Source organism: Merops nubicus, unplaced genomic scaffold (assembly GCF_000691845.1).
Source record: "Merops nubicus isolate BGI_N331 unplaced genomic scaffold, ASM69184v1 scaffold17703, whole genome shotgun sequence".
In the NCBI taxonomy this organism is placed as follows: Eukaryota; Metazoa; Chordata; class Aves; order Coraciiformes; family Meropidae; genus Merops; species Merops nubicus.
In genome coordinates, this window is record NW_008597085.1 from 35,929 (window position 1) to 54,040 (window position 18,112).

Here is an 18,112-nt window from a genome sequence, read left to right on the forward strand (position 1 = left end):
GGGCACAGCACAAGTTGGTTGAGATTTTCTCGTATCTTGGGGCACACCTGCCACTCGGCACTGCTCCAGTTCGACAGCACAACACAGAGATGGAGCTTTCACAATTCTCACCCAGGTCGCTTTGCAACAAACCACAAGACTTCACCATTACCACAAGAAGACAGTGAGAAAGCCACAAGGTAACTCATCTTCTCTTATCTCCAAAGACTTTTCATGCAAGCCCTATGCTCATGAAACTCTTGTACCATTTATCTGATTACACCTCAGTACCTCACCAGACATCCTCTTTGCTGTAAGCCAGAACAGTGTTGTGAAACGTATACAACAGATTAAAAGACAATACACAATTATTTCCCCACTCTGTCTGCTTTCCATACAGCAGGTTTCGAGTAAGATGGGATGCTTTAAAGAACACAGAGGTATACCCCTAAATTACTTCTGCCCTCTCTGAACCTTATGTTAGAATTTAAGTTGTTAAAGAAAGGGACTGGGAAGTTCCTAAAGTTGTCAGGTTATGAAGTAAGAATTCATCTTTTAATCCAGCATGACAACTCTTTGCCACAAGTAGTACTCATGCTAAGCAGTAAGACACAGTCTTATTGTTTAAAGGGGGTTCAAGTTGTCTGAAGTGTCAATGGCAAACTCTAAAAGAACTAACAGTTTTTTTTATTCAGGTTAGACATAACAAGTATGTCAGATACAACAGTTAGTCTAGAAAAATACATTTAAAAAATCTTCAGCAGATCATGCTCCCTGTAACAAAATCTTTCAAAACCAATTTTACAAATTATTCTACATTAATGTAAAAAGAAAATCTTAAATTTAGCATCATGGATTCTATTAAACATCTATTTATCAAAACACGAGTTCACTATTTGTAGATGTTAGAATTCACAATGCATCTTTCTAATGTAACCTGTACATATTAAATAACCTAAAAGGCTCTTCTTGTAGTGCATTAACAATTTAGCAAGCACACTCAGTATTTCTCCAGTACCATTTGCATTACAGTTATTTGCCTGCAAATGTAATTAACATCTAAAAGTGCACACAGTTAGGCCCCCCCTCCCTTCCCGTAACCTGTTTCCCTGCTGAAACCCAGAGATCCACTGGAAACATTACGCTACTGTAGCTAACCTGTCCATGATTAGAAATGTGTGGCTGAAGTGTTCTTAAACTATACAGAGACTGAATTATATACAGGAATCAAAAAGACAGCTTGTATTTACATCAAGAAACTTCCACTACCACAGCATAATACCAAGAACTCAATACAATGTTAAAGTTCGTGTTTACGTAGGATTTTAGCTTTAAATCAGTATACACAAAACTTAGCTCAGGAAATATCCTGAAAAAAATGAACATGTTTATTAAATATGACTTCTATTATACCACAAGACAAATATCCATTGCTGGATATTCTTACACATTCAGTGTTTGAAAACAGTGTGCTGTTCTATAAAGCAACTAAGAAGTTCCAGAAAGGTTGGGGAAGAGCCCGGAGGCAGAGAGGAAGATGGGGGGGGGGGGGGGGGCGACGACGGAACGGACAGAGGGGGAGATGGGGGGGGGGGGGGGCGAAGGACAGCATGTGTCAAGTGAGGAATCAGACTTGAATAACTAAACCAAACTGTTAGCACAAGTTTAAGACAGTCACTGCATGCAGAAATCCCTTGAAAAAGTGTCATAAAGATCTGAGTAGGCTGTGATACATAAGGTTAAGATGTAGCTTCACTGAGATTTTCCATACCAGTTGGTAGGTCATTTGCCTATCAAGTGGAAGAATTTTAAGATTAAATTCCAGATTATCCAGTTTGAGATTAATAGCTTTACTCTCCAAGAAATCCAGTGTATGAACCTATATTACATTTTCCCAATGCTACTTTAAAGAAGGCAAGCCATAAACTTTTCAATTCACTTTTTACATTAAACTTTCTAAGAAATCCAAAGTGTTGTATCTGATTCAGATTAAAGTGGTCAAATGTTTCTCCTGTTTCTCCCCTTCCCAAAAGTGCAAAAAACAAGTTGCTGCTTGGTCCACAAACATAATACATCATGTACAGCGAGAGATTTTCCTTCTGATGGAGTACTGCTGCCAATACATCACTTCCAGTTTCTACTCCAAGAAAAATGTCAACGTCCAAAGATAGAATTCAGTTCCAGTAGAATTAATTCTACAATCTGGTTCTGGTATACTGTGTGAACTGCTATGTTCCCAGTCTCTTTCTCTGGTTTTAACAGGGTTGGACCAAAAACTATTGCTACACTTTGATAGGTCATTCTGTTCTTTTCTCCATTTTCTACAACTCTGAAAGAGAAAAAAAAAAATACACAAAGAGACTTATCAGTGTTAAGACTAATACACAATGACAGTAGGAAGACACAGTCCAAAGCAAACAATTACTTGTAATATTTATTTAACAAGTAATCTTGTTATTAAGACATACAGCTGCTGTGGTTCCACTCTACAGAAAAGTTTTCTTTTGAAATGCTACTCCTGATCCTCTCACAATTGCTCAAGCATAAGGACTTGGCAGTAAACATCACCACTATAACACATACTGTATAAAGTCTGTTTGGTGCTCTGCAAGCTTGTATAAATACAGACTGATACACTGTTTTCATCAAGTCCAATATAAGCAAGAAAAATGCAGTGGGAAGTCACCTACTACTTCTAATTGAATTATTCAGCTTTAAGGGAGGATCAGCAATACAAAGTCTTTCCTTCTATATGCTACTTACCTCTTCAGGTGTCTAAAGAGTACCTGCATGGTGTCCTGATTTGGTTTTGGCAACTGTTTGATTAAATCTTTAACAGCATGGACACGCTGCCTTGGTTCTTGTTCTGCAAAAGGAGGTGGTGTAGGAACAAAAATTCAGTATTTTTCTTTAAAATTTTAAAACTTTGGCATAAAATTTAGCAGACTGGGAACCGTAGAGAAGGTTCCGCAGTGCTGCTCTGAGGTAGCTTACTGCCACCTCCTGGGCCTTGCCTTACTGACAGGCTACTTCAGGCAAGCCTCACTGACAGTCGTGAGCAGACCAGCCTTTTTACTGTCCAAAGTAATTAAATGAGTTGTACGTATCAAGCAGAACTTGGACAAAAGGTACGCACATGTTTTCCAGACTTACTAATTGCATTGACAAAGTCATTGAAGTGATTATAAGTGAACAGCGGCTCTGGCAATTCTCTGAAAAACATCTTCAGAGCTCCTGTGATGACATGTATATCTTCCCATTTACTGTCATTCAAGTCTAGTTTCTCATCTGAGAGAGAAAAACGAACAACTAATGTTAATAATTTAACTCTAAAAGTTGTTATTTTTTTAATAAACTGAACTACTCTTCTCTCTTTAGTGCTTTTAAAGCAGTGAAGCCCATTCTCTGACGGGACACAGAGCTTCAGCAGTGTAAAAGGGGACACAAATACTAACCACTACAGACAGAGATGGCCAAAATCTGCCTATGGCACTACATGCAGCTCCCCTACACCAAGGGCACTGTCCAGAGGTGAGCAGCAGCTGCTGACATAACACAATGTCCTGTTAGACCTTGTAAGCCAGGAAATGAGAGGTCAGACTATAGAGGGGCTGCTCTCCGCGTCCTCATTGCAAGCTGCCTATGGATTCCCACTAAACAAAAGGCTGAGACAGAGGCACATGGAAGGGTTTCATCCACCGAGTATGGCAAAAAGGAACCAAGCACCTCCATGCTAAAAGGCAGTAGTAGATATTACTAAAAAGCATTCATTTACAATTTCAGTACTAGGAGAAGGTTAATATCCTTACTGGTTTTCCATAAGGGATGGAGTTATTTTATTTGAAATTAATATTGGGGTGGGAGTGATGTTTTATTATTGCCTTTTTTTAGAATTATGTTCTAGCAATGCTTCTGTGTTCCACACAAGGCCAAACCTCCAGGACGGTAGGCTTTTCAACTTATGTATATTACACATTGAATTCTGCAACTTTGAAGTAATTTTTCTTTCAAGATGACAATCATTTCTCATGAAAGACTGCAGTTATACATTAGGAATTTTTTTTTCCCTTGAGCTTTCTAAACTTCAACAATCTGAAAAAAATACACAATTGTAATACAGAAGAAGGAAGCTTACCATGATTGACTGCAAATCTTAGCTTCTGTATCACTGCAAGATTGCCACTAACTCGGTATAAGCCATCCACATCCAATCCTAAAACAAAGATATAAATCCATTTTAATACCTTACATGTGTATGAATTCCACAATAATTAGACTGCTGCTTTATAGGTCTACTCAGCAAAATTAAAAGCCAAAAGAAACCAACCTTGTAGCAAAGAAAACTTTGTTTAAAAAACAAAACCAAAAACCCCCAAACACACACACACAAAAAAAAAAAAAAAAAAAAAACCAAAACACAAACCCAAAACCAAACAAAAATTACCTTAAACTAGATTTTTTTATAGGCAAGGCATATCAGAGGAAGTTTAGTTCGCTGACACAGATTCAGCACCATCAAGCTCAAAGTAATCTCCAAAACCTCCGACCCAGTAGAAGAGCAGTAACGAGGCATGAACTCCGAGCTCCCCCCATGAGGCCAGGAGCTTCTTTTAAGATGCTCTTGGTAGGTGGGCAGGGAGTGTATGGGAGCCCAACATGCAAGAACCAATTATTTTGTGGACATTCAATTTTTTTAAATGTATGGTTAAGAAAAATCAAATCAAGCAGTGCATAAAGAACATCTCAAAGTTGTCAAGTGACTGGGTTTTCATGGAGAAGAGATGATGTGCATGCACGTTCACCCCTACCCAGCAGCCCACAGAACTAAAACAGGTAGCCCTTGCCTTTACTGTATTGCACACTCAACAAGAAAAAGAAAACTGCATCTCTGTAGTTGTACTGCAGTTACTCAGAAGTGATTAAACTAATTTAATTGAAACATCACTTGGATGCAGCATGTGAGTCAGTGCCACTGGGAGGGTAAGTGTTGCCAGAATACCTGCAAGTCCCTGTAGCTCCTCAGATTGTCTGATGCAACACAGCACAGTTACCAGCAGCATCTGACACATCCCTTTTCCCCATAATCCACTAGTCATTCCTTTACAGAAAGAACTGATTTGAAGTGTATTGGCAGTAGGAAGAAGAGTTGGAGAAGTGGGGAAAAAAAGCTGTTCATTTCTGTCAGCTTCCCCTCAGGTATTTAAAAAAGGAAAACTTCACCCACTATCTTCACTGAAGTCCTGTCTTTAAATAAAAAAGAAATAGGGAAGGAAGGAAAAAAAAAAAAAAAAACAAAAAAAACACACACAACACACACACCACAGAACGCTACCAAACAAGCAAACAAACGAAAACCCCACACACCACAAAATAACCCCTTTCTTACAAACTGCAGATCAGAAAAGAAGTAAAGCCTGCCATTGCAAGCAAGGTGGCAGTTTGTTGAACTGGAGTATGGCAATGGAAGCAGTTATTCTTCCCCTCCCAGGCCATAAGATACCAGCATTGAGAAAGATGACTACAGGCTGCAACAAAATCCTAAATAAAGTTCCCATGGAAAATTCACATGTAGTATTCCCCTGTAACACTTACCCTGATTCTCAAGAGAATGTTCTCAGATTAACAGACTGGTATATATCTGAATGATGATTATGGAGATTCCATAATCCCCTCTCAGTCATCTTTTCCAAGAGGTGGGGCAGTAACAACAGCAAGAAACAAGCAAGAAAACCAGCACAGACTACAGCCAAGTCAGGAGTCACAACCAACATACTTTCAACAAAAATGTGAAACTTTCCTTTAAATGTCCTTTTACATCAGACAAACCAGAATGTCACACATAGCTTTCAAACAAATAATTTTCTCAGTTACTAGGTAAGTGAGACTTATTTTCAATAAAAAGCAAACAAAAATTGAGTCAATATGTGGACACTGATAAACTCCAGAATTGCATAAATCTTCACATAGCCATCGGTGTAACTGGCTGAAGAGCATCAAACTGATTTGTCTTCTGTCAGTCAATGCATATACAGAGCAGGAAAACACCTTTTTTCTTAGAAGTTTGTTTCAAGGAAGTTTTATTACACATGATTGTTAGTATGGTTAAACCTCCAAAAAATGAATGGTTGCATTTGATGCTCTCTCTCTTCCCAACAGAAAAAAAAAGAACTTGATGGGCTCAGTTCATCTTGTAATTCCTCTTTCCTTAGAGCCTTGCTGCCCAGAGGCTGTCCTGCTTCAGCTTGAAATATATTGAAGCAGATCGATTTCTCAGGTATAAGATTTCCCCCTCTGCCCCCACTTTGGATCCCACCTACCTCACCACTCCTGAAAACTCATAGCTAACTACAGAGACAAGTTTCAGATTATTTTGGGCAAATAAATCTACAGCATTTTAAGGATTAAAACATTCAAAATCAGATAGTGTGGTGAGCAAGGGAGATTCAGAAACAAAAAACTTCAACCATACCATGTTCCTCAACATGCTCAATGCACAGCTTCACGAACTTTGGCACCGTGCTGTTTTCTCTTTGACACAAGCTGGTGAGATTGGAACCAAAAACTTGATCTGGAACCAAGTAAAGAGACTGATTTACAGTGGAACAGGACTCAAGTGACAGAACTAGTTCAGGTTAAAACAAACCTCTACAAAGGGCAAAGGCTACTGGATACAATTGTTGCACTATTAGAAAGAAAATAAAGTTGTGAAAAGAGCTCTCAGCAGCTCCAAGCAAGAAAGAGCACCAGCAGTTACACAAATGTAAGGAAATTTTGCTACTGAAATAATTCTAATCCATCAGGAGATGCTGATAGAGTCATACAGCCATTACTGCAATGATAAATTTAATTAATTCAAATGTTCTGTGGCACTCCATTCCTGTTCCCAGTTCAAAATACATTTACTGTAATTTTTGTTAAAAATCTAAACAGAGATAAACTTTAACCCAAATTGAAAGCTTTCAGCAGTGCTTGAGGAAAAACAGTAAAATTTCATCTTTCATTGCACCTACTGTTTAATCCAGCATTACATATTAACTTACTTTAGCCTTTAACTTCTAACATTTTTAAGTTCTGACATGGATAGGTAGATGACAGATGTTTACATCACAGAGCTCTGAATGGATGCGAGTATGACTATGCATAGGCAATCTGGCTGCAAGGTTGGAACCTAAATACAGAGATTTATGGGCAGAGGTCATTTTGAGTCTTGTTTTTACACAGTCCAGGGAGAGTTTTTCTGTCACAAACTGGAGCAAAAATGAGAAACGGCTTGGGCAGAGAACAGATTTTTGCTGTTTCTCGCTGTATTTCAGCAACATGTTAACTTCTCTTGTTCAGATTATATTATCATCAAAATCTCTCAGACTTATTTTTATGGTTTTCATCACAGACGCCCAAATAATAGACAGCCTCCCCTGTTCACATGCATGAGACGGAAACAGGGGCTTGAGACAGAGAAGCAAAGCTAACATTCTTACAGGGAATGAAGTTTTTTGTTTTGTTTTCAATCTGTTAAATAAAAGGTATGTAAGTGGCAGTCTTTGCAGTATCTAGGAGATCTGGCTTCAGAATTTACACAAGAGAGAAACTGCTCTTGCATTTGCATCATGCACAGTATTTAGCCCACTTTTCATGTTTAGAAATTTAAGTGGATTCATTAACAACACTACTGCTTTAGGAAATCCAAACAGCACACCAGACCAATTATACAGTACAAAAACTGGCATATAATGATATTATTAGCTGTACATGTGTAAGGCTGGTGACCCAAAACATCTCAGTCCTGCTGCTGCTACCCTCGCAGCCAGCTGTATAAGCAGAAGCAGTAGCAGGGGACTAAAAAGCCTCACGCAGCAGGAAGCCAGGTCAACATGCAGCTGTAGCAGGTAAAGCAATGCAGATCAGGCAGCACAAGAAAATAAAAGCAGCTAACAAACTCATTTTCTGCAATTGCCTCTGTCTTTAAGAATATCTGCATATACAGGAATCATATTTATAACTCTGACCTTAAAGTAATTTTTGTAATTTTTTTTTTTCCACGTAACAAAACTTTAGCACAGTTACTTCTCTGCTTAGTGCATGCTATTTCTAGTGTTTTGGGCTTTTTTTCTATAACTTTCATTATTTTTCTGCTTATACTGGGTTTGCCAAGATTTCAGTTTACTAAGCTTGTTCTGTAGCAGTCACAACAGTACACTGAGCTTTTAAAGACTTACGTATTTTTCATTCATACAGTAAATGTAAAAATGTACAGCACAGATCCAACTTTTAGAATTTACACCAGACTTTTAAATAAAAAACAAACTCTTCATTCCTTAACATCTTTATTAAAAATCCAATCATTAGCATGCATGTGTACAAAAACTTGGCTTAGCATTCACTGTTGCTTAATGTCAAAATTACGTCATTGAGCCATGATAAGAATGCTAAGCTGTAAAGCAGAGCAAAACGTCAAAGTCTGGGAATAATGCCTCCTTATCCCAGGCAAAAAAATCCATAATTTACAGTTATATTTGCAGATACACAAATATATCAAATGCCACATGCACCAGAAGCACACCTGTTAACATATGTAGTTAGGCAAATCACAGTAGGGTTTGGGCTGGCATTTGCCTACCCATATGCTATTTTGACCCATTAGAGCACCACCTACAAGTCCTGCTAAAGCATACAAATATATAAATGAAGTTTTACAATGAGCACCAAGTCAATAATCATACAAACACATTAACTGAAAACTGTGCAAATACTGTTCTCTCAAAGTTCCAACAAGTGTGAGAAATGGAGATAAATTCTTTCATACATTTGATTCAAGAATATATGTAAGATTTGTTGTGAAACAAAAAATGTATACATTCAAAAAAGGTCAGGGGATAAAAAAGTGTTTAAGATTCCTTTAGCCTCATCCTGGTTTGGCTAAATATTCCATTTCTTAAGAGATGGCACGTGATTGTCTGGTTCCACTTGGACTAAAACACCCTTGTGAAACTGAAGAGCACGTGCATTCAGCTCTGCACCCAGAGGACTTTTCTTTCCCTTGTAGGTGCAAATGCTTACCGGCTGTCTGAGGCTTCCAGCTCTGAACAGCAGAACAAGTGGACTCTCTAGCTAAGAAGCACTCCAAGCCCAAACAGTCTCCTGGGCCCGCAGTTTTCATTGCAGTTTTGCAAGTAATGAGCTGAAGGAGAGGACATCCTCCACAAAGTTTAGTGGCTAGCAGCAGTGCTCAGAGCAATGACAATCAATCAGCAGTTCCACTAGACATCCAAGGCTTTCGTTAAGCCAGCTGTATAGGTGTGTTTTACTCTAAACCATTCTAACCCTGTTTTACACATGAACTACTCAAGTCAGCTTTTCAAAGGAGTCCTGTTGTTAAAAAGGTTCATTTACCCTTAATGTAGCCTTTTTCACGGACAGCCTGTAGCGTAGGGCGCCGGGTAAGAAACTTCTTGAGCTTCGTTTTGGTCTTCTTCTGATCTGTGGAATCTATATTGCTAGGTGCTTTCATTGCTGACAAGAGAAATGCAATTAGCATGAATATCTACAGAACCAACACTGCATTTATCTGCCAATGAACGAACATTAAAAAACCACATTAAGCTCAAAAAAAACCAACAAAACTACACAACAAAAAACAACACAACACCACCACTATTCAAATTTGCAATGCCCCCACATTTTTTTTCTTTAACTTTTTGGAACTCCTTGTATATAGCATTCATTTTTCAAACTACTAACAGACAACCCAGTCACATAAAACCAAGCGCTGCCTGTGAAACTAAATGGTAGCTTACATATGAAATTGATGTGGAATTTAAAAAAAATATAGCTATGTTTCAAAATCAGTCCTGCATTTCATTAAACTAACAATTTTGAAAGACAAATACTTTCTTAAAATTCCATGTAAGGCTCAGAAGAAAGAAAATAGTCAGCCTGATTAATACAGTTCTGTGCATAGGAAGAAATTTCTGCAGCTAGAAGAAATTTAGCTCTAAAAATCTGAAGGTGTAATTTAAAATGTTTAGTTTCTCTAAATGAGCCAATATAGCATCATTCACAACTTAGTGAAATTGCAGTTTAAGTTAACAATGCAAATGTTCACGGATGTTGTATCACAGACAAAACCCAAGTAAAACAATTCTAATAAGTTTCAAACATGTAAAAGGACTAAAGAATTCTTATTCAAAACCAATTATAAAAGCCAGAAAAAGTAAACATCTCATTACTTCTGTGCATTTGACACCACCTTGAAGACAATCCATTTCACCTCTGCCTATTCTCTCCTATTTTTCATGTGTCACCATACAGCACAAGCTAAAGACATTTGGTACTTCCCCCCTCCCCTTTTTTTTTTTTTTTTTTTTAAAGTATGATTAATAAAACACAAAAGAAAATCTACTAATTGGCACCAAAATGTAGAATGAACTATATAAAAGCCTGTTGCCAAACTTGACTAGTTTCATTTCTTATAGCTGTCCTTCTGAACTCTACACATAATACCGAAGAAGCAAAAATAAAAATAGGCATTACTAAAATCAATTAGTGGAAAATTTTCAACTCACAACGAAGTTTCTTAGAGTCTTTATTCTCTTTGTCTTTTTCTTTGTCTTGCTTTTCCACTCCAGGGGAATCTGGAACTTCATCTTCTAATGCTTCATCAGACTCTACTACCTATTAGATTTAAGAAGACATACAAAGATCAGTTTGACAATTCCTAAAATAAAGTATTAACAAACACATTTGCTGTAGACAATTCTGCAATATACATTTTTTCCCTATACAGATACTCAGTTGGCTCCTTCCTGAACTCTAGATGTTCAAAATATCTTCAGAGATGATACTATTTTCATTGGCAGAGTGAATAACTTTGAGAAACACTATTTGATCATAAGACCCAATAAAAAAAAGTTTTGCTGGACATTGAACAAAGTACAACCAGTCTTTCATAACACTTCATTACATCAAGAAAACAACAGATTTTTTTTTTTTTTTTTTCCCCTGTGAAGTGGAAATGTGGATCAGGCTGTAGTGCAGAGGCAGGTATCAGAGTCTGTTAAACTGCCCATCTGCAGCCTCACACCTATATACTGCACGCAGGACAGCAGACAATAGAAAATTTCTCTTGTCTCAGAGCAATATGCTCCCTTCCACAACCACATATTTCTAACTTCATTTATACTAAAGTGGATGCAGCTACAAAAACCTGACGGTACAGTATCTTTTGTGACAAGGAAGGTCATTTTAGAAATAAGGCAATGTTGCGTACTTCTGGGCAACTCTGTGCTGGGAAAGATTCACAACTACTCCTACCATAAAGTTCCCAAAATTAAAAGTTTGTTTCAGATCTGATGGATTTTTGTACCCAAAACCTCAGTGCTCCAAATTATCAGGTACTCTAATAATGTACTTTTTGAACTTTTCCCTTATAATCTTAGGTCCTTTGGCTATCAGCTCCCCATGGTGATACATCACCATTTCCTCTACAGTGCTGATAAAACTCTCCCTGTTCCACCATTCACTTCCGTAATTTAACTTGTTACTCTGTGAGGTGAGAGCAAGGTGCATTTCAGCCTTTCCATCTTCATTCATATTTCAGTAGGGGAGAAGTGGCCTCAGTTGCATTACACGGGGCAGACAGGGGAAGGAGTCAATCACTGAGTGACTGCCTGCCTGGTTATTAAGGGTCATTTTCATACTAGGAGAGAGAACAGGTTAGGAGCCTAAACCATGAGCACTCACAAAGAAACCAAACTGTTCGTAATAGCCCGTTTGGTTTAGGTGGAAAATATCCATATAGGGAAAACACTATCAGAGCTAAGATAAAGGAAGACTACTGACTGACACCAGAAACAACTTAAATGAAGCTTATGGGCAGCAGCCAGGCACGTAACTACAAAAATTAAGAATACATATGAAGTCAACATAGTATGAGAAGAATATTTTCTCCAAAATCTCCTCCAACTTCTTCTGAACTCAAACACAGTAACTCTTGTTTGGCAATATCAAGCGCAAGTACTTGATGACTCTTCCATTAATTAAATAGTTGGCATTACGCTGTCTGATAAGAAGAGATACTACAGTATTTTGCCAGGGCTTTTAATTTGCACTTTAGTGCAGCATTATTAAGTGAATAGCAGCATCAGATGCTGATTAGTGTAGGCCATGAAGCACTCCTTTGGGCATTCTCCCCCCACTTAACTCCCTTTCTATCGGTCACTGAGACAGAACAACTATTTGGCTACAGAAGGAAGCACAGTTCTGAGCTGTAGGTCAGACTACGTTTCTTAGTTCTTAACAGTTCTTAATCCAGTGGATCACCCGTCCTCCTTTGCCACTATAAATACTTCACTTATCACCACCAGGAACTGCTGCATCTTCAATCTCCTGCCCACACTCAAGAAAATCAGGAAATGAAGATGTACGTGAAACTCTAGAGAGTCATTACATCAGTTTTTTTACTAAATAACTTCATCGTGAAAATAGAGCCTTCATGATTCAAGCACATACCTGATTGTTGATGGTATAGTTAAGAACTTTATACCATTCATTAATAAAGCTGTCATTATCAGACTGAATTAAGAGCTCAGTTCCTTGACGGGTCTTCAGCTTTAAAGGAATAAAAACATGTATCATCAGAATTGATAAACACACCAGAATTCAAAAGTGAAATTATCTAAAACAAAGTAAACTTCTCCCTGGCATAATTTTCAAATAATATATAGCCACTCAAGAACACTTACCAGTGAAAACAGTAAATAGCAGTCTGCTTAAAATACAAAGGCATATCCCATACAGACATATTAAAAATAGACATTTCTTGCAGGTACTAAGAAATGTCTACATTTGGGCAGGAAGAAATGTAGAAAACTCAATTAAGTTTTTGATTTTAAGTTCAGAAAAAATTTAAGTCATTAAAGTACATATAATCCTGCAATTAGGTAAAATAATTCACCTCAATAACATTCTTCTTGCTGGATTTGTCCTTTGAGGCCCAGTCAATCAATGCCCCTTTGAGATCCACTGTAAATTCTGGCTTAGACTGATTGACACCAAACTTCTGGAAAAAAAAAAGAACAACGGTGACAAACTTAAAACCAAAGAAACTCCTAACACGTCCAGAGTCTTGCAATCCTCTAAATATACCATACATTATTCAGTCTATGCTACTTAACCCAACTACAATACTCTGACAAAAAACAGGTATAATACCAGAAAAACAAAAACCACACACAAAACACCCTTGAAGCAAGCCTATTAGAAGCTGCTCAGCCTTAAGTCCTTAAAATTCCACAACTCTGAATGCCAACCAGATTCCATCAGAGCTTTTTTCCCCCTGTAACAACTGGTAGGAACCTATACAGCATCTGACTGTAGATTGATTTTAGTCAAGACAGTGCTAAGGTCTAAATAAAATTGTCTAATAAGTAACAGAACAACATAGCATTCTGTCAGTTAGTCAGTGCTGGTGTATAAAACCAAAAATCAAACCAGAAATAGTAGCTTTGATAGCGAGGAATCACATCCCTCCTGCACTGAAAGAGCACTTTCACTTTTTACATTTTCTTAATATGCATTTATTTTGTGTGTATATGTCCAACAATGCTTTTGACTTTTGTATTTTTCTACAGTGTTTCTATTGCAGTATCAATATAACATATCCTAGCAAGTAAACAGAACTCAGTTTCACTACGTAGCTACCAAACAAGCAGCAAATAACTGAAGTGATTAAAAAAAAAAAAAATTAACCCATAAGTAACCCCTCTAACAATTTGGGGGAAACATCAGAGAGGTATTTTTACCTACTACTTTTACATCTATACTAGGTATTGCAATTGTTTTTAAATAAAGTACTTTTACTAGGGTTTCAACCTACCCATCACTTTGAAATATCATTCTTCAAGGAAACCAATTCCGTGCCTCACACAGATAAAAAGCTCAAATTGTGACTAAAACAAGTAAAACACTAAACAGAGAAAACTGTAAGTCATTTGTTTGTAGCAGAGAAATTTACTGCTGTAGTTAGAGGGGAAGCTTGTAGCATCCAATCCATCAGGAAGGTTCTTTTCCATTTCTTTAAAAAGTCTTTGATGTGTGAACGCTGTTTGTGTGACAGCTCTGGGGGATGCAAGCCCCAGGACAAGCTCCTTGCTGTGAACACAAGTTTCTAGCCTGTATATCCAGCTATATCCAGAGGTAGAGAAAACGGTTCAAAAAAAACAACTAATTTGCTGCTTTTGATTAAATTCCCAGCATGGATGTTAATTAGTGCTAATTGTGGTTTAGAAAGTCTGTTTACCACTGGAAAATCTCCCCGCCTTGAGTCCTAAGGGCAATTAAATGTTGAATGGAAAGTGGCATAACTTCTTTATTTTACCCATGAAATATCAGAGTGGGGGAATATTTCTAATTTACCCAATGCCAACTAGCACTTGAAAAAGACAAATAAACTTCCACTTTCTAAATTAATTCTCAGATACCTCATCCAAGAATATTTCTTATTAATTATAGTGGAGCTTTTGAGAGGCCCAGCTCAGCAGTGGAGTCCATTGGAGCAGGAACCATCTCTGGGCCATTATGGCTCTTGCAGCTGTGGGCAGCTATGCAGCAGCTGCCTGTTTAAGAGAAACTTCCTTCATTACTTCACAAACAACCAAAATGCCCCAACCACACGCTTTCTGCAGCAAGATTGATCCAGGTTGTCACGTTGGAAAAAGAAATTATCAATTTATAGAATTTGGCACTGTAGACAGCAGACTAGTGCCAAAGTTCTCTGCAGAATCAAGTTGGAACTCATTCTACAAACTGCCCAGATGCTGCTGCAAAGCACAGGAGATGATCTGCTACAGGTGAAATCAAACAGTAACAAAAAAATGTAACCATCACCGCTCCTTTGTCCAAAAGGAAAGACCTCTAATACATTAGCTTGCTGAACTCCCACCTGACAGATCCCAGTACTACCTCAAACACCTTTGCACTCTGTCCATCTTTTCAGCCCAACTCCCTTCACCTCTTCAGAGAGGTGCAGAATAAGCCAAAAACTAGGAGATAAAACTTCTCAGAGGGGAAGCCTTTCCCCACTCCTTCACACAAGCGGTGCCCAGACTCCCGTGTGAGATCCAAGGATGAGCAACCCCATACCAATAACACAGCCTCTCCTCAGAGTTCCTCTAACACACCAATATACTCATCACTAACTTAATTTATTTATTCACGGAAATTAAGTTTCGCATGCAGGCTGTCCTGTGGGATTTCCTGTCAAGGTTCTTTTCTGTTTCTGGGTGTATGAAAAGAAGATGCCAGCAGCCATTTCCCTCCTCAAAAACTTCCAGGAACAAGTCCTTTATAGTGCAGCTCCAGTGTTCTGCATACAAAGGTCAGCTAAAGGCAATCAAACCCTCCTGAAGCAAGACGGTTTTGTTGAGAGCAGTAACAAGAAAACCCTTCCCTTTTAGCATCTGCTGCCACCTTCTCAAAACAGTGCTACCAAGTCAGCACTAGTCCAGATAAATTCAGCTCTTACTGGGCAGACACCTTATTCTTACTGGATTTTTCTTTTGAGCTGTGTGGGTTGGTTTTGGTTTTTTACATTTTATTTTTGTTTTAGACACAGTAGATGCTGTGTAGCTTAAGAATGGCCTTGAAGATTTTTGGTGACATCAGTTTACAGAAAGCCTTTTCCATCTTACCGGGAGTTCTCTCCAAGTCCTGGAAGCCTCCACAGAAAAGTCGCATAGCCTGTATTGTGATATATTCCAGTACTCTTTGGAAACAGAACTGAATGTGATTTACAGGAAGACTTGGGATGTATAAATGGCACCTGCCATTCTTGTAATTCTATTTCTAATTAGAGTTGGGTAAACCATTTTAATTCCAAGTTCTCCTCACCCAAGGATAAACTGCAGAAATAATTCTGAGGAGACATACGTTCCTTTGTGGCTGGAAGTAGAGCTTACAGAACTTACAGCTTTAACATAAAAAGACAGATATATTCTTTATTGTCATAGCAAAATGATGGAGTTTTTTTGAAATCAGACTCCAATAGGCATATTTGCATTCCAAATAATTTTCATATTTCATCGGAGCTCTCACATAAGCAGCTACTGATGAACTGTGGTTACCCACATATAACATCCTTGGCTATTAGCACAGTGGCATGACAGAGTAAACAAAAGTTTTCCCAGATGAACCTTGAAGAGCATTTATTTCCTTAATGTTTGAGAAATTTACTCATATTTGGTTTACCACCACTGTACTGGACACTGAGGACTTATGCCTATTACACAAGGTTGACAAATGAATCCTTCTAAGGAGTTACTATTTGCTGTGTTTTATGAAGCCCCATCACTAAAATTCAGCAAGAGCTATTACAACTCATTCACACCACAAGTTGAGACATCTTCTTTCAACAGTAGAAAATTTAAATTTCTATGAAATTACATATTAAAAAAAATCCAGATTTCCTAATAGAAAATAGTATTTTAAAGTATACCACACGGTGTACAAATTATCTGTTCCAGGTGTCCACATACGTAGCAATAAATTCAACAGACAAAGAGAAGGCAGTTGCATGATTTTTAGCAGACAGTTAATTGAATAAGCCTGCAGTTACTCCTTCCTACAGGGGGAAAAATATAAACTAAGGTACCGGTCATCAAAACAGTCTTTATAGAAGTCTTGAGAAACTTAACTAAATTCAAAACATGTAGCTCTCTCTCTCTCCACTCCAGGAGGTATAAGCCAAGATACCAAAATAGTTTTAAGTATCACCAACATTTTTAAATCCCCTGGTCAAATTATTTAAATATTGTTTTTAATGTCTCCAGCACATGATTTTTTCCCATGAAAGCCTTAGTTTGATTCCGGTAAGAGTGCTGAGAAAGCAGTATTAAAAACCAATTATACAACCAGTCAAGCCTGTTTGTTTCTTCAAGCACTAGTATCATTATTTAAATTCCTCCTCATCTACCTCAAGCAACAAGCTACCATATTAGCTACCAACATTTTATCAGTTTCTGATAAGCAGCACTTCCATGCTTGGCATCTACACTTCAAAATATGACCAACTACAATGCTTAAATTAAAAAGTCCTACAAATTTACATCTGCTTCTGTATGTAGCACATAGCCACAACATCCCTGAGTTCCTTTCCTTTCAGCCCTTTATGCATAACATTTACATTTTTGGGTATCCCAGTTATAACTAGAATTAACAAACATGTACATCATTGTATCAAAGGCATCATAGACACCTTAGAAACACCCTAAATTAGTTGTGTTAGAAAGAATTAGATATAAAATAGCTATTAAAAACCTGACCATATCATGCTGTTTATTAGTCAAGACACTAGTGGTTCAAAGAGTAGGCAAATTTAGGCTTGTAATCTGGCACTGAAGAACCAGATACTCTTTCTACTTTGTTCCATTAGAACAACTACAAGATTACTGCAATACACTTGTGTTAATCTGCATCTTGGAAGACTCAGAGTAAACAGGACACACAAGGTGTTATATGAAGTGACAGAAGTTAAATCTTGGAAATTCAAAATTACTTTCAAGGTTAGTGGCAAATAGCCTTGCAGTGACAAGAGGCATGCAACAAGAACACATACAGTGATAGCTGAAACTTGGTCACAGTTTACATAGGTGACAGCAGGTCGACGACCGACAGCATTTTTCCAAGAAGAAAGCAGCGAGAGCAGGAGCTCAGGAATTGAGCCCCCTGGGCAAAACGACTTGATGAGAAAAAGGAAGAAAAGTGATGAATTCACAAAAGAATGCACAAAAATAAAAAAAGGTTATATCAATCACTGGACGAATTCTAAACATATATTCTCCTCATAAGATGAGGAAGAAATGTAATTCTTATCATATGTCAAACTGTTAAACTTGACTTCACCTTATTAAAATACTGACACAGATCAAAGTTTGAGAGGTGGCGTGGAATTTTTAACAACTCAACAAAAAATTTCCTACACAGAGCAAGAAGTGTGCACTGAATATTTAATTACGTATTTACAAAGTCAAGGGCAAGCATGAAGTTTGTGTATGAACACAAAATTCTTGAAAGAGATTCTCCCTTCATACTTCCAGCTTCACTTTATTCTGTTCATACTGTTGATTTTTATTTCTGCTGA

The 18,112-nt window shown here is 37.7% G+C and overlaps 1 protein-coding gene across 6 annotated transcripts in view; it reads right to left on the reverse strand.

Annotated features, from left to right (window-relative positions):
- Window positions 1-1,851: 1,851 nt before the first annotated feature.
- The window catches only part of ARHGAP12 (Rho GTPase activating protein 12), a 67,392-nt gene continuing 51,131 nt past the window's right edge, over window positions 1,852-18,112 (reverse strand). For all 6 annotated transcript variants that reach the window (XM_008936606.1, XM_008936603.1, XM_008936602.1 and 3 more), the window contains 9 exons: window positions 12,932-13,033; window positions 12,487-12,585; window positions 10,542-10,650; window positions 9,370-9,489; window positions 6,449-6,547; window positions 4,115-4,192; window positions 3,133-3,267; window positions 2,743-2,845; window positions 1,852-2,308 (listed from right to left, as the gene is read on the reverse strand). In XM_008936606.1, coding sequence (XP_008934854.1) covers window positions 2,134-2,308; window positions 2,743-2,845; window positions 3,133-3,267; window positions 4,115-4,192; window positions 6,449-6,547; window positions 9,370-9,489; window positions 10,542-10,650; window positions 12,487-12,585; window positions 12,932-13,033 — 1,020 coding nt within the window. In that variant the 3' untranslated portion in view covers window positions 1,852-2,133. The remainder of the gene's footprint in view (window positions 2,309-2,742; window positions 2,846-3,132; window positions 3,268-4,114; window positions 4,193-6,448; window positions 6,548-9,369; window positions 9,490-10,541; window positions 10,651-12,486; window positions 12,586-12,931; window positions 13,034-18,112) is intronic.